We start from the raw sequence: 15,727 nt of genomic DNA, 5'->3' as shown, positions 1-15,727 counted from the left end.
GTCCCTCAATTTGGGTTTGCATAATGTTTCCTCATGTTTACACTGAGGTGATACATTTTCGGTTAAACATTACAAAAATGATGTTGAATTCTTCTCAGTGCCTCATAAAATGAGGTCCATGATGCTGATGTATCTTATTGCCAGTACTGTTAGTCTTGATCACTTGGATAAGGTATTGCCTGCCAAATTTCTCCACTGTGAAGCCAAGATTTCTTTATTATTTTTCCTTTCTTTTAATAAGTATCTTACAGTGAAATACTATGGGACTATGTAAATACCCTGCTTTTTAAAAAAAATTATTTTTTTTAATTGAAGGGTAATTGCTTTACAGACTTTCGTTGTTTTCTGTCAAACCTCAACATGAATCAGCCATGGGTATACATATATCTCCTTCCTTTTGAACCTGCCTCCCATCTCTCTCCCCATTCCACCCCTCTAGGCTATTACAGAGGCCCTGTTTGAATACTCTGCTTTGTATCAGACTCTCACTCATTAATTTTATTTATTTACTTGAAATACAGTTGATTTACAATGTTGTGTTAGTTTCAGGCATATAGCACAATGATTCAGTTATACATATACGCATATTCCTTTCCATTAAGGCTTATTACATGATATTGAATGCAGTTCCCTGTGCTGTGAGTAGGACTTTGTTTTATATATATATATATGTATATATATAGTAGTTTGTATCTATTAATCCCAAACTCCTAATTTAATCCTTCCCCAACTTTCCTTTTTGGCAACCATGGGTGCTGGGCGTACACATTGCTAGGAAGGTGTCATTACTTCTAAACCATCTCAGCAGAGATTGCTAGAGAACAAATAAATATGTCACACCCACTCACCCATGAATATATGTATCTATATTTATTTCTACCTAGATCCAGCAATATATAAACTAAAAAGCCACAAGCTGATACTGATACCTCTGACTTCCACCCATTACTATACTGTTTATTCTAACATTCTCCTTTTCTTGTCTATAGAAAACCTGGCTCTCATCATCCGCAAAAAAAAAAAAATCTATTTTTCTGCTCAACTATAGCATACACATAAAGGATTTTCAGAATAGCTAACTGATACTATAAAAAACAAACTCATTAATAACAGCATATTATTTATGTAGTTATTTCTATTTTTAGCCATACAGCATACTCTCAAAATATTCTTTCTCAGAGTTACTTAGGTTAGTTTTTTTCTTTCTAAAATCTCTGTTAGTGTGATCGTGTTATTAGTAATACAATAGGTTCCTTTTTTTTTTTTTACTATTTGTACTTCACCCCCATCACACGCATCTATCCAAGTATCTCTCTATCCATCCATCCATCCATCCATCCCCCTATCCATCTATCTGTTATTTCTTTTCAGAGGGACATGAAGTCATCGTGATTCTAAGAGTCAGTTATATAAGAAGGCATACTCAAAGAAGTGTTGTTCCCTCCTACTATCCTGTTCCCATTTCCCCATTATTTCCATCGCATTGCTACCCACACCCCCCTAGAGTTAATAACTGCATTAGTTTCTGATTTAACTTTCCTATACTTCTTTTGCATAAATGAGTAGATACACATATATTTTCTTTTATCACCTTCTTTCTACATAAAAAGAGTATACTGCAAAACTCCTTTATACTCTGCTTTCTTCCCTTAACAATATATTCTAGAAACCACTCCTGTCGGTTACTATCTTGTTTCATAGATGAAAGACAGGCTTAGAGAGATTGAATAACTTACCCAAGGTCACACAGTTAATAAGTAGAAAAACTGTATTCGAATCCAAGAAGTTCTGACTCCAAAATCCATGCACCCTCTTCTACATCAGAGCATCTCAACCATGGTCACTACAATATTCTATGGGGATCTCTAGGTTCTTTGTGAGTTATCGTAGGCTGTTTTGAAAATGAATACATGTATGTTCTGAATCATCCAGATGACTGTCTTATAACTAAGAACTTCCAGGCATTTTCATTGCTCACAGAATGTGAAAATCATGCAGCCGCCTAAAGTCAGTGCCACGGGTGCAGCTGGGCTTGGGAAGTTGTAGGGAACAGAGAGAGCCATTACCTGGCTGTGGCCTTGGCTTGTAGTTCAGGAAAGGCAGCATGGCCCTGCACCATGTGGTCTATCTGAAAAACAAGAGAGAGGGGTCAGTTTTATAGCTTCTCTAGCTTATGTTTAAGCCAGAAGAAGATACATTAAAATGTCTGTTTCTTTCAATTCCTTGTCTACAGAGGAGCCAAGAATGCTAAAAAGCTAACTCAGGAAGAGGGTCTCAGCTCTTTCAGAAATCTAGCTTTGTTTAACTAACTGCTGGCTTCTTGGATTTATAAAACAAAGAAGTTTAAAGAGAAGAACAGTAGGAAATGAAACTCCCAAGGCTGAACTGGTAGCAGCAGGTAGTGTCAGATCTAAGAGTGAGGTTTGACAGAGGTGTGAGAAGGAGGTATAACTCAAGTAACTCAGGGTAAGTGTTTGGGATTGGGGAGGGGGACCTGGGTATTAAAAACACTGATCTCTGGGTTACATTATCTCCCCCTCCTCCTGTTACCCCATGCTATCACCCCAGGGCAATGCCAGACCTTGAATTACTCTGTGCATCTTACTAATGGAAAAGCTGAGTGAAAGAGACTCTGAGGAGGGAGTCCGAGTTTAAAAAAGCACCAAAGAGTTGCCCCAGAGCTGTCAAGAGAACCTCTTCTGACTGAGAAGTTATCCTGTGAGAAAGTGGGACAGAGCTTTCCAAGGACAGAAATGTCTGAGCTCTGTGGACAATGGTCTTCTCATTTGAAATTCCATGCCTAGGGTTTATTCCTTAATCCACTTGGTGGCTCTAAACAAAATAATATGTGCTAAGTATCAGGAAGGGATGTGTTTCCCCATGCTGTGACTCTGCTTGCTAAAACACACCCCACACCCGGCTTGAGTTCCTGAACCTAATCTGTGTATTTTCTCAGTGTTTACATGAGTCTCCAAAACAACCATTCTGACCTATTTATTTTCATTCAAACTACGAACAGACCAGTTTCTGTGGCCTCATGGAGATAGTCTCTCTGAGCATGCCTCCGGAGAGTCAGGACTGTGTACAGAGAAAGAAGCTTTGTTCTGGAGTTGCCTAGGTTGGGTCTGGGGTTCTGGCTCTGATAGGAACTAGCTGTGTGACTTTGTGCAAGTCATTTTACTGCTCTGAGCCTCAGTAAGCTCCTCTCCCCCTTTCCCCATCCTAGTATCCTTTTAAAACGGGGTTTCTAGGACACAGAGTGTGCTTACCATAATGCCAACAACAGTATAAATGGTATCACCTAAAATGTACTGACTCATTTACTATATACCAATACTAAGCTAAGCATTTTACATTCATTATCTCGTTTATCCTTACAACACTTCTGTGAAGAAGATACTATTATTCACCATGGAGGTGAAAAAACTAGAAGAGATTAAGTAACCCTAGGGTTGCCTAGGGTCATAGGGAATAAGTGGCAGATTTAGGTTTCAAACCTAGGTCTATTTAAAGTCTCTGGTCTTCAGCACTATGTGACATTGTCTCCTGAACTTCTAGGTATAAGGTGTTAAATTCCACTTGTGTAGAGCTGCAAAAATATTTTAAAATAACACCAAAGCAATTGGTCATTTCAATGGAAAGAAAGGCATTCAGGTTTTGAATGTTTACTTCCTGAAGGTTCAATTTTCGGTTACTGTAATGAGGCACAATCTGAGCCTTAAAGAGTTTGCAATCTAGTAGGAACATCACAATGAACCCACTGGCATCTATAATGGATAATTAAAGCCATTACTTGATTTGATGCTAATTTCTATGGGAAGTGCTTTAGGAGGTCAGAGAAAGGGGATTTAGATGAGCTTCTTGGAGGAAGCACAGAACCTAGCATGTGAACCACGTGCGTGAATGTGGTTACTTGGTATTTGCCAAGTGCCTACCTCACCAGGTACTATGACTAGGTTCTGGGATAGAGTGGAAAAAACAAACACATATAATGCGTAGTAGCAAAAGGAAAGAAGTAAAGAAAAAGCAGTTTGGAGGAGTAAAGAGTTGCAGGCAAGAGATGCCAGGAAGTAGGCTGTGATGAGCAGAGATATGAAGATGGAAAGACAAATCTGGTACAGACAGCAGAAGACTGGTCTAGCCTTGAGACTGGCAATTGTAGATGCTCAATAAGTATCCAATGAATAAACATGGGATGTATGAACCATAATAGACCACATGCTCACAGAATACCATGTGCTTCTTGGGAACACTTAACTACCCTTTATATTTGTATCTGTTTGTGTGGGGCACACATGGTCAGAGAGTAACTGTATATTACATTAGAGAATAAATGAAGTGGTAAAAATACGGGTACATGAGGAGGGTGTGGACTGCCAGTGGTTCTTAAAAGTCAGATAAGTGACTATAGTTTTACTGAATTATAGGCTGTAGGAAATCATTTTGATTCGTGGAGTAAAATAATGACAAGTTAAGGAAAATTAACCTAGCAGGGTAGGCACAACTGGGTAGGAAACACACACAGGATTCAGAGGCTGACGTTGGGAACACAGGCACAAATATCCTCTGCCTTTGCTCTATTGTAGCATTTATCAGCTTAATCAAGTTCTTCTCAATTATTAGTTTATATGTCTCTTACCTTACCCTCTGAGCGCTTTTAAATCAAAAGCCTTGTAATTTCCCATTCTTCAATGCCTACAATAATGCCTGGCATCTCGAATGGATGGATGAGATACATTTTGAAGGAAATAAAACAAACTCGAAAGAAAGTGAAGTTGCTTAGTCATGTTGCTTTGCAACTCCATGGACTGTAGCCTATCAGGCTCCTCCGTCCATGGGATTTTCTAGGCAAGAGTACTGGAATGGGTTGCCATTTCCTTCTCCAAGTGATCTTCCTGACCCAGGGATCGAATCCAGGTCTCTCACATTGCAGGCAGACACTTTACTGTCCGAGCCACCAAACTTAGTGACTGAATCGTTACAGAATATAAGAAAATCAGAATGAAAAGATGCTTTGGACTTTTGGGTCTAAGTAAAGGAAATGTGGTCATTGTAATCACATCTTTTTATTTTCTGTATTTATGATGCTTTGGGATCTGGGGCCCTGGTAACCCTGGAGAGACTGTTCCTTTCATGGTTAGCCAATTCCCAGGGATAGTGAAGGACTCACTGGCCTGTGAGCATTGTCTTTCATATGAAAAGTAACTGATCCAGAGCCCAGAATAATAATAAAAATCTATATTTTAAAACAGCAGCTGAAACATGGGCCTTGGGAAAAGGCTTAGGTTCAAACTCATGGTCTATACTTATGTCCTCTGCTATCTAAGTTTGTGGATAGTAAAATTAGCTTTGTAGGGAAGGTTGTGCTGAGTGATATAGAGATGGTTTTCAGATCATAACACCTATTATTAAAAAGAAGGAGGTACCACCCAAACAGTAAAAATGGCTGGAAGAACAGGATTTAAAAGGTCAGCTGCGGTTCGTTTTTCCACAGCGTCTGATGGTAAAGGCCCACCCTGATTAATAAACAAGGAGCCAGTTTGTCAAATAACTGAGCACTCATTTCAAAAGTCTGGAGTGCCTGTCCCAAGGGTTGATCTTTCGACATATGTTCTAATCTCTAGCATTGAGCAGAGCATAGAAGATCACAGAGTCCCATTAGTGGTTATTTGTTTCCCCATGAAATAACCAGTTTTACCACAATAACTTTATTTGCCAAGTGGTTGCCATAGAGATATATAGACAGAACTACCCTAACTCTATGACTCTTTTCTTGTTTCTTCCATCTTCTCAGATTTCAGCTCTGAGAGCTGGCAGCTGTAGGAGTAGGCAGAAAAAACTACAAACTATTTAGAGAGGTAGGAAGCTTACACTGGCTGGGTGGAGTCATATCTTCAGGATGGCTTTCAGGTCAGGATCAAGAGGAAAAAGGCCATCTTACACTACACAAGTAGAATTTTTGTTTCTTTTTTGCATTTCCTTATAAAAGTGGAATATAAGAAAAACAGAAATGCAATACAATAGAAAACAGAGATCATACATGTGTAGTAGGAGGTGGCATCTGGCCCACAGATGTACTTTATTTGGGATATATAATGTTTTTAAAAATGAGCCAATGTTTTAAAATTGAGAGATGTCGCGTTCAGTCCAGATTTTGGTTTCTCTTGAAGAAGTGGTGAATATAAAACACTGGGTCACCCAGATTCCCCATGGTAAGAGTCAGCTGGAGCTGAGTGGGGACTGATCCCCTCAGACAGGCCTGCACCCTCCACTTTGTGAGAGGCGCCACCACTCAATTTATCATCATGATGGTACTAATGCTTTACTCGGAGTAGAGATTTATTTCTCTATGCCCATCTCTCAGTCAAAGGAGGGAACATGGAATTCAGCCCAAAAGTACTGTAAGCTGAAAAGAGAAACTGCTCTGGAGAAGTAAAAAATATCTCTTTGCCTGGTCTGTTTGTTCATTTATGCTCTCTCTCTAACTTCTTTAAGCATTGGCGTTTTTGACCCTTCATATGGCAGAGTGAGCACAGTCAAGGACTCTTGAGATCTGAGCTCTGCTCTGGCTCAGGGCATGACTTTGGAAAAGACCATTTCTAATTTTCTAAAACATTTAATAAGTTAATATGACAAATAGGCAAGAGCTTGTAAAATTACAGAGAACTGCACCATTTGAGATATCAAAACTGTTGGCAAAGAGTTTATAGGCAAGCAAAAGACAAATTTAAAATGTAAGAATTTTAGGTTCCATAATTGTTTTTGCTAAGACTAAGCTGTCTTATTGCATGATGGGCTTTTCTCTATTAAAAACAGCTTTATGTATTAATCTTGAGACAGGGAAGTCTGGCGTGCTGTGGTTCATGGGGTCGCAAAGAGTCAGACATGACTGAGTGACTGAACTGAACTGATAAGAAGGTTTTTTATGGATGCAATGAATATTAGGGTTTCCCTCATGGGTCAGATGGTAAAGATTCTGCCTGTAATGCAAGAGACCTGGGTTCGATCCCGGGGTCAGGAAGATCCTCTGGAGAAGGAAATGGCAACCCACTCCAGGATTCTTGCCTGGAAAACCCCATGGACGGAGGACCCTGATGGGCTACACCGCATGGGATCGCAAAGAGTTGGGCATGACTGAGTGACTAACACACACACCCACACACACCCAAATACACACACACTCACTCTATTTTGGTCATAGTCAATAAGCACAGGGGATTCTTTCTGTTCACATGCAGATTTTCTTTTTCACATGGAGATTATATTCTATTGAGATATAGAGTCAACAAATATATATAATAATTAAAGATTGTGATTAGTTTTTTGAAGGAAATAGATAAATCACTGTAATAAAAACACTGGTTTGGGGAGTTCCCTGGTGGTTCAGGGTTAGGACTTGGCGCTTTCCCTGCTGTGGCCCCTGGTTCAATCCCTGGTTGGGGAACTAAGATCCTGCAAGCTGTGCAGACAGGTCAAAAATTAAAGAGAGAAAGAGAAAAAAAAAGAAACACTGATTTCAGATAGAGGATTCAGTAAAGATGGAGAGATTTGAAGGTGAAATTTGAGCAAAGATATGAACAAAAAATAAGAACCAATAATTCCCAGTAGAGAGAATGACAAATGCAAAGATTCAATAGTAGGAAAGAGCTTCATGTGTCCTAGGAATTGATAGGTATCCAAAGGAGCAAAGAAGCAGAAAAGTTGTATGAAATGAAGATAAAGAGGTAGAAGTGGGGCAGATCAAGCAGGCCATCTCAAAGGCTTTAGATTTTACTCTAAGTACAATCAGAGGACATAGGTGGCTTTTTTTTTTAATTGAAGTATAACTGATTTACAGTATTGTGTTAGTGTCAGGTATACAGCAAAGTGATTCAGTTATTTTTTCTAATTATATCCCATATAGGTTATTATATATACAGGACTTCCCTGTAGCTTAGATGGTAAAGAATCTGCCTGCAATGTAGGAGACCTGGGTTTGATCCCTGAGTTGGGAAGATCCTCTGGAGAAGGGAATGGCAACCCACTTCAGTATTGTTGTCTGGAGAATCCCATGGACAGAGGAGCCCCGTGGGCTACAGTCCGTGGGGGTCTAAAAGTCAGATAGGACTGAGGAACTAACACTGTTACTATAAATTTATTATATGACATTGGATATAGTATCCTGTGCTGTACAGTGTATCTTTGCTGCTTATCTATTTTATATAGTAGTTTTTATCTGTTAATCCCATATTGCTAATTTATCCTCTCCCTACCTTGCTAGCAATAAATTTGTCTTCTATATCTGTGAGTCTGTTTCTATTTTGTATATAGAGTCATCTGTGTTATTTTTTAAGATTCTACATAGAAGTGACATGATATAGTATTTGTTTTTCTCTTCTGACTTACTTCACTTAGTATAATATTTTCTAGGTTCCTCCATATTGCTGCAAATGGCAGTATTTCATAATATTTACACCTGAGTAATATTCCATTATAAATACATACCACATCTTCTTAATCCAATCATCTGTTGATGGGCATTTGGGTGGTTTCCAATGGTAAAGCGTCTGCCTACAATGGGGGAGACCCGGGTTCAATCCCTGGCTTGGGAAGATCTCTTGGAGAAGGAAATGGTAACCCATTACAGTATTCTTGCCTGGAAAATCACATGGATGGAGGAGCCTGGTAGGCTGCAGTCCATGGGGTCGCAAAGAATTGGACACGACTGAGCGACTTCACTTTTGTTTTCAATTTCATGTCTTAGCTATTATAAAGAGTGGTGCTATGAGCACTGGGGTGCATGTTATCTTTCCAAATTAGAATTTTCTTTTTCTTTTCACATGGTAGCGCTATCTTTAGCTTTTTAAGAGACTTCCATACTGTTTTCCATAGTGGCTGCACCAAGTTACACTTCCACCAACATTGTAGGAGACTTCCCTTTTCTCCATACCCCTTCTATCATTTATTATTTGTAGATTTTTTGATGATAGCCATTCTGCAATGGCACCCCACTCCAGTACTCTTGCCTGGAAAATCCCATGAATGGAGGAGCCTGGTAGGCTGCAGTCCATGGGGTCGCTAAGAGTTGGACACGACTGAGTGACTTCATTTTCACTTTCCACTTTCATGCATTGGAGAAAGAAATGGCAACCCACTCCAGTGTTCTTGCCTGGAGAATCCCATGTACGGAGAAGCCTGGTAGGCTGCAGTCCATGGGGTTGCACAGAGTCAGACACAACTGGAGTGACTTAGCAGCATTCTGACCACAATGAAATTAGATCACTCCCCTCTCCATAAACAAAAATAAATGGTCTAAATTGAAATGGTCTAAAAACCTAAATGTAAGACATGACACCATAAAAATTCTCAAAGAGAACATAGGCATTCTTCGACATAAATTGTAGCAATATATTTTCTTAGATCAGTCTCTTAAGGCACAATAAATTAAAGCAAAACTAAATAATAGGACCTAATCAAACTGAAAAGCTTCTGCACAGCAAAGGAAACCATCAACAAAATGAAGAGACAACTTACAGAATGGGAAAAAACATTTGCAAATGATGAGACCAACAAGGGATTGTATCTAAATTATACAAACAGCCCATACAACCCAATATAAATAAACAACTCAATCAAACAATGGGCAGAAGACCTAAATAGGCATTTTTCCAAAGAAGACCAGACAGATGACATGCAGATGGCCAACAGAAGGGTTTTAATCAGGAAAGAGATGTAATCTTGTTTGCTTTAAAAGAAATCATTTAGGAGTTCTACTTCTTAAGTTGACTAGATAGCTCTTATTTGCAAACAATTATAAATAACAATATAACAATTATAAATGCTTATCAAATTACAGTAAACAATTCTCTGAAGATATTAGAAAGTTACCAAACCAGGTAGAAACTGATGAGGAATAGACACATAGGAGGAAAAAACAGCATTATATGTGTTTCTTGATTTTACAGATTTTTGCTGGAGAGCAGGCCTCAATCACTGCCATTCAGGACAACTAATAATCAGATAGAAATACACAGTCTTCCTAGCTAGGAAATGAGAGGTTAGAGCTCAAGGCAACCATAACAACTAGAAAGTAAGAGATAGGGAGATATCAGAAAGGAGACAGACATTAAAAGGGAGTTCAACACTATGACTATAAATGCTACCTTGATCTCTGGATGATCTACGAATTACATAATATGTAGCCTAGCTAAGGCTTAAAGAGTTCAACAAAGATTTCAGTAGGTGTCCATTGTAAGAGAGAAAAACCTTGGAGTTTGCATTCAGTCATTAAATTACTTGCTTAAAAAAAAAGTACTCTCCAGAAAAAAGGTATAAGCCAGTGTCACTATATGACTTCAATTACAAAATTAAAGATAAGAGTCAAAATTACTAGACACAACAGGAAAATGTAATCCTTACTTAAGAGAAAGGCCATTTAATGGACAACATCCCTGAGATAATACAGATGTTAAAATAAAAAGGCAAGAATTTTAAAGCCAGCAGGTTAACAATGCTCAAGGATATAAAAGGATAACATTCCATAACTAATAAATAGATAGGAGATGGTAAAGAAATGGAAACAATTATAACAAAAAGTAGAAATTCTAATATTGATAAATATAATATCTGAAATAAATATTTAATGGATGGGCCTGATAGCTGATTGGAAATTGCAGACAGAAGAGACCATGAACTTGATAAACAACCAATAGAGAGTGTCTAATGAGAGAGAGAAGAGAAAGACAGAGAGAAAAACTAGGGGGAGGGAAAAACCACAGAATCCCTCAGGTGGGGCCATGAGACAATAGCCTAAGGTCTTCAATACGTATAACTGGCGTCACAGTAGGAGGAATACGAGCAGATAGGTAGAAAAGATATTTTCTATGTAATTGCAATATTAGAAAATACATAGAAAGATCATTTCTATGTAATTACATTTCTATGTAAATGCTAAAGATTTCTCAAATTTGGTAAAAGACAGCAATTTACACATTCAACAAGTATAGCAAATCTTGGAGAAGGATAAATTCCTCAAACACCACATATGTGCACACCATCATAAAACTAAGATTAGGAGAGAAATTTTAAAAGTAGCTAGAGAAAAAGGATATACTGCATGAAGGGGAAGAACAAAATAAATGATGGTTGACTTCTCATAAGAAACAATGGTGCCAGAATGCAATATATTGACATATTTAACTGTTGAAAGAAAAAAAAAAAAAAAAGAAAACTAAGAAGGTATTTTTGTTGTTGTTTCACCAGTAGACCTGTAAGAACCAAAGCAATGCTAAAGAGAGTTCTTTAGAGTGAAGGGAAATACAGATGGAAGCTTAATTTTTTTATAATAATTTCATAAAGAAATTTTAAAAAATGATGGAAATTGTAACTATGTAGGTAAACACAAAAGATTATGTTTTGTTTCTCAGAATTTCTTTGAAATACATCTGACTGTTATGGACTAAATGGTATCCTTTAAAAATTCAGATGTTGAAGTCCAACCCCCAATAAGACTGCATTTGGAGATGGAGACATTATGGAGGTAATTAAAGTTAAATGAGGTCATAAGGGTGGGGCCCTAATCTGATAGGATTGTTGTCCTTATAAGAAGAGGAAGGGACACCAGAGCTCCCTCTCTATGTCATACACCTAGCAAAGGCCATGTGAGGGACATAGTGAAAATATAGCCCTGTGCAGGCCAGTAAGAGAGTTCTCGCCAGAAACCAAACTTGCCAGCATAAATAGCACCTTGATACAGAACTGTAAGAAAGTAAATGTCTACTGGTTAAGCCACCTAGTCTGTGGCATTTTGTTATGGCATTCCAAGCAGACCGGGTTAAAGCAAACAGTACAGCAACTACTGTTCTGTTGCGTGTACAGCTTTGTAGATACCACACAAAATACAACATAAAGAGTTGGGGGAACTAGTAAATGCAACTACAGAGTTGAATGCTTTTTGAATTTTACACAAAGTTATACAGTATACAGTCTAAGTAGACTGAAAAGTTTAGAATGTTTACTATAATTCCTAAAAAAAGGCATTTAAAAAGAATGGAAAAATGCCTACAAACCAGTAGAAAAATGAAATTTTCAAAACTGGAAAATATTCAATCTAATAGACAAAAATGTGAGATGGAGAAAGCAAAAATACAAAAGTGACCACAGAAAACCAAGAGTAAAATGGAAGACTAAATCTGAGTATATTCATCGTTACATTAAATGTTGATAGCTTAAACACTCCAAGAAAAATCAGAGGTTATAAAACAAAACAGGAAGGCAAGACCTAATTACATGCTGTGTACAAAAGATGCACCTTACATGGTCCAGGACACAGACAACGGTGGTTTGGCCAGTGGTGCTGGGAGTGAAGGTAAAGAGAAACAGCTAGATTGGTGATGTACATTCTGGAGTTAGAAACAAGGTTTTCTGATGAATTGGACGTGGGCAGAGAGGGAAAAGAGGGAGGTAAGTACGAATCCTAAATTTCTGGCTTTAATAAGTATATAAATGATGGTGTACTTTACCAAGACGAAGACAAACAATGGAGGATCACAGTGAGTTTACCAGTTACTACAGTCAGAAAACGGAGTAATCCTTGACTCCTTCTGCCCTCTACCTCCTTGATATTTAATCCACTGTCTCTATCCATAGAAAAATTATCCTTCAAAACCCCTCTCCTTTGTCTTTTCTGCACACTTCACATTCAATCCAGCAGGAAATACTTTTGCTTCTACCTTCAAAACATATCCCCAATCTGGGTGCTTTTCACTAAGCCCACGGCCATCATTCTCACCTCTCATTTGGCCTACTCCAAGAGCTTCTTTCTGGTCTTCCTGCTTCTACTTCCCCTACTCCCATCCACAGTTTCTTCCCAACATAGCAGACGGCAGCCAGAATGATACTTAAAGACCGAAGTCATAGCATATCTCTCCTCTGTTCGTCATTGTTCAGTGACTTCCCATTTTACAGAGTAAAAGCCAAAATCCTTACAGTGGCCAAAATACAACCTCCATTAGCTCTCTGACTGTATTCCCTACAACTCTCATTCCGGTTCCCTCTGCCCCATTCCTGTGGCCTCCTTGCTATTCCTACATTATTCCAGGTAAGCAACCCCCTCAGGATCTTTGCACTGGTTTTCCTTTGGCCTGATATGTTCTTCTCCCAGGTTTCCAAATGGCTAAGTGAAAGTGAAAGTCACTCAGTTGCGTCCGACTCACTCTTTGCAACCCCATGGACTATACAGTCCATGGAATTCTCTAGGCCAGAATACTGGAGTGAGTAGCCTTTCCCTTCTCCAGGGTATCTTCCCAACCCAGGGACTGAACCCACCAAATGGCTAACTCCCTTCCAAACCATATTTGTTAGATGTCACTTCAATGAGGCCTATCCTGACCACCCTATTTAAAACTGCAAAGTCAACTCACAAGTTGACTTCCTCTATTAGTTTTACAACTTATATCATAAAATAAAACTTACTTATCATTTTATTGTGTATTATCTGTCTCCTGTTGTTAGAATGTAAGCTTGACAAGAGGACAGATTTTCAGAGGAGGGGCAGAAGGGGTTGTTTTACTTATTGCCTTTTTCTCACTCAGAACAGTGCCTTGAAAACAGTAGGCACTCAATAAATACTGACTGTATAAATAAACATCACTCAAGTTTAGACTTTACAGATAACTGGAGAGCTAACAAGAGAGACAGGGTCATCTCTATGCTTTAGAAAGATTGTTTTAGCTGCAATCTTTAGAGAGGGTGATGTGACTAAATGTGTCCCCCTACCCCTGCCCCCCAATTCATACTTTTAATCTTAACCACCAATGTCATGGTGTTGGGAGGTGAGGCCTCTGGGAGGTGGTTAGGTCATGAGGGTAGAGGCCTGATGAATGGGATTAGTGTCCTTATAAAGATCTGAAGAAACCAGAGTTCTCCTTTTCTACCAGGTGAAGATGCAAGGAAAAGACAGCCTTCTGAAAACCAGAAGAGGGCCCTCACCAGACCCCAACCATGCTGCTACCTTGACCTTGGGCTTCCAGTGTCCAGAACTACGAGAAATAAATTTCTGTTGTTTATAAGCCACTTGGTCCGTCAAACTTTCTTTTAATAGCAGCCCAAACTAATACACCAGGGTTAAAGGGGGAAAGATTAGAATTGAGAAGGTAATTAGGAAGCTGAGCAGGATCTAGGGGGATGTACAAAAGAAAAAAAAAAGTGAAGGCCTGGGCAGGAGGAGGAAACAGAGAAGCATCTGTTTATGCAGAGCTGGTCTTTGTATCCATGAAGTCGGTCCAATTAGCTAATGTGAGATGCTTGGCATGAAACACACCTATCTGTATACACCTAGATCCTGCCAACACTGATTCACACACTTTTCTCTTTCATGACCTCACAAAGTCTACTAACTATGTGTTTTAATACACTTGAAAAGAAAAGTCACACTAGCTGATAAAATAATTGCTTCTCAAGGAAGTGCACAAGAGAACTGTAAGAAAAAATTCAGAAAGGCAGCTCTACAAAAGTCAGGTCCATTTCTGGAAAGATCTGGGGCTTCCAGTAGCTGACTTGGGTTTGAATCAAGGCTCTCACCACCTATAGCTGTTAGATCTTGATCAAGTTACTTCACTGTTCTGAGCCTATTTAGTCACTAGTAACACTTATAAAACTGACCACACAAACATGCTGTGAAGATCAGATAAAATCCTGAATCTTCACGAGGGCCTGAATGTGCTTAGCATAGAACAGATTCTTCCAGCCGACTGTAGGGGTAGTGCAATTTACTTTTATGTGCTACAATAAATTATAATTACCAGTTCTGTATCCAACTTTCCCATTAGATGATAAGCTACTGGAGGACAGGAATCATGTGACCATGTCCTTGCCTGGCCCAGAGTAATCCCTCAGGAAATCTCTCTGTAACAGGAAGGAAACAGTGACTAAATGAAGTCACAGGTAGTGACATCACTATCTCTGTAAGCTGGATCTCTGTACGCTTATCTCTGTAAGCTGTGTACACTCTAAGCTCTTCATCTTGTTGTTGTTCAGTCCCTAGGTCCTGTCTGACTCTTTGTGACCCCATGGACTGCAGTGTACCAGGCTCCTCGGTCCTCCACTATCTCTTGCAGCTTATTCAAATTCATGTCCATTGAGTCAATGATGCTACTTAACCACCTCATCCTCCACTGCTCCTTCTCCTTTTGCCTTCACTATTTCCCAGCATCAGGGTCTTTTCCCATTGTGTCAGCTCTTCACATCAGGTAGCCAAAGTATTGGAGCTTCAGCTTCAGTATAAATACTTCTGCTAGGTAGTTAGAATAGGAAAAGGGAGTCCAGAATGGCAGTGGCTAAAAGACAAGGAAGGCAGAAGCCCATGAAAATAGAACAAAGGAAGGTCTGAGGACTGGAGTGAGGACCTCAGGTAGAACAAACAGCACTCCTGGCTCATCCAATTTACAAAGGGCAGGCCTAGGTGGAGAAGAAAAAACATAAAAAGAGGAGCCAAAGGACCGGGGTCTCTCTCTTCTCTTCATGTCTTTTGGGTCATCATGCCCTCATGCCTTGAGGATGTATTCTCCTTTATTTTCTAAATAAAACTGAATTGTAACACAGAGCTGTAACACTGATCCATCTGACAGCTGTAACACTGGTCTGTCTGAGGGCTGTAATGCTGGTCCATCGCTTCAAATTTTTGTTGGGAGGAGACAGAACTGAGGAAATCACACACTCCCCTAACACTTCCAATGAATATTCATGGTTG

General features: G+C 39.1%; 1 protein-coding gene across 4 annotated transcripts in view; it reads right to left on the bottom strand.

Moving 5' to 3' along the window:
- Positions 1-15,727, bottom strand: part of FGGY (FGGY carbohydrate kinase domain containing) — a 504,873-nt gene that overhangs the window by 137,267 nt on the left and 351,879 nt on the right. For all 4 annotated transcript variants that reach the window (XM_010859213.1, XM_010859222.1, XM_010859202.1 and 1 more), the window contains one exon: positions 2,067-2,128. In XM_010859213.1, the coding sequence (XP_010857515.1) occupies positions 2,067-2,128 (62 nt within the window). The remainder of the gene's footprint in view (positions 1-2,066; positions 2,129-15,727) is intronic.

The sequence above is a fragment of the Bison bison genome, unplaced genomic scaffold (genome assembly GCF_000754665.1).
Source record: "Bison bison bison isolate TAMUID 2011002044 unplaced genomic scaffold, Bison_UMD1.0 scf7180017856337, whole genome shotgun sequence".
Classification (NCBI taxonomy): Eukaryota; Metazoa; Chordata; class Mammalia; order Artiodactyla; family Bovidae; genus Bison; species Bison bison.
Note: the sequence above shows the minus strand (reverse complement) of the source record. Positions and strands in the feature narration are given on the sequence as shown.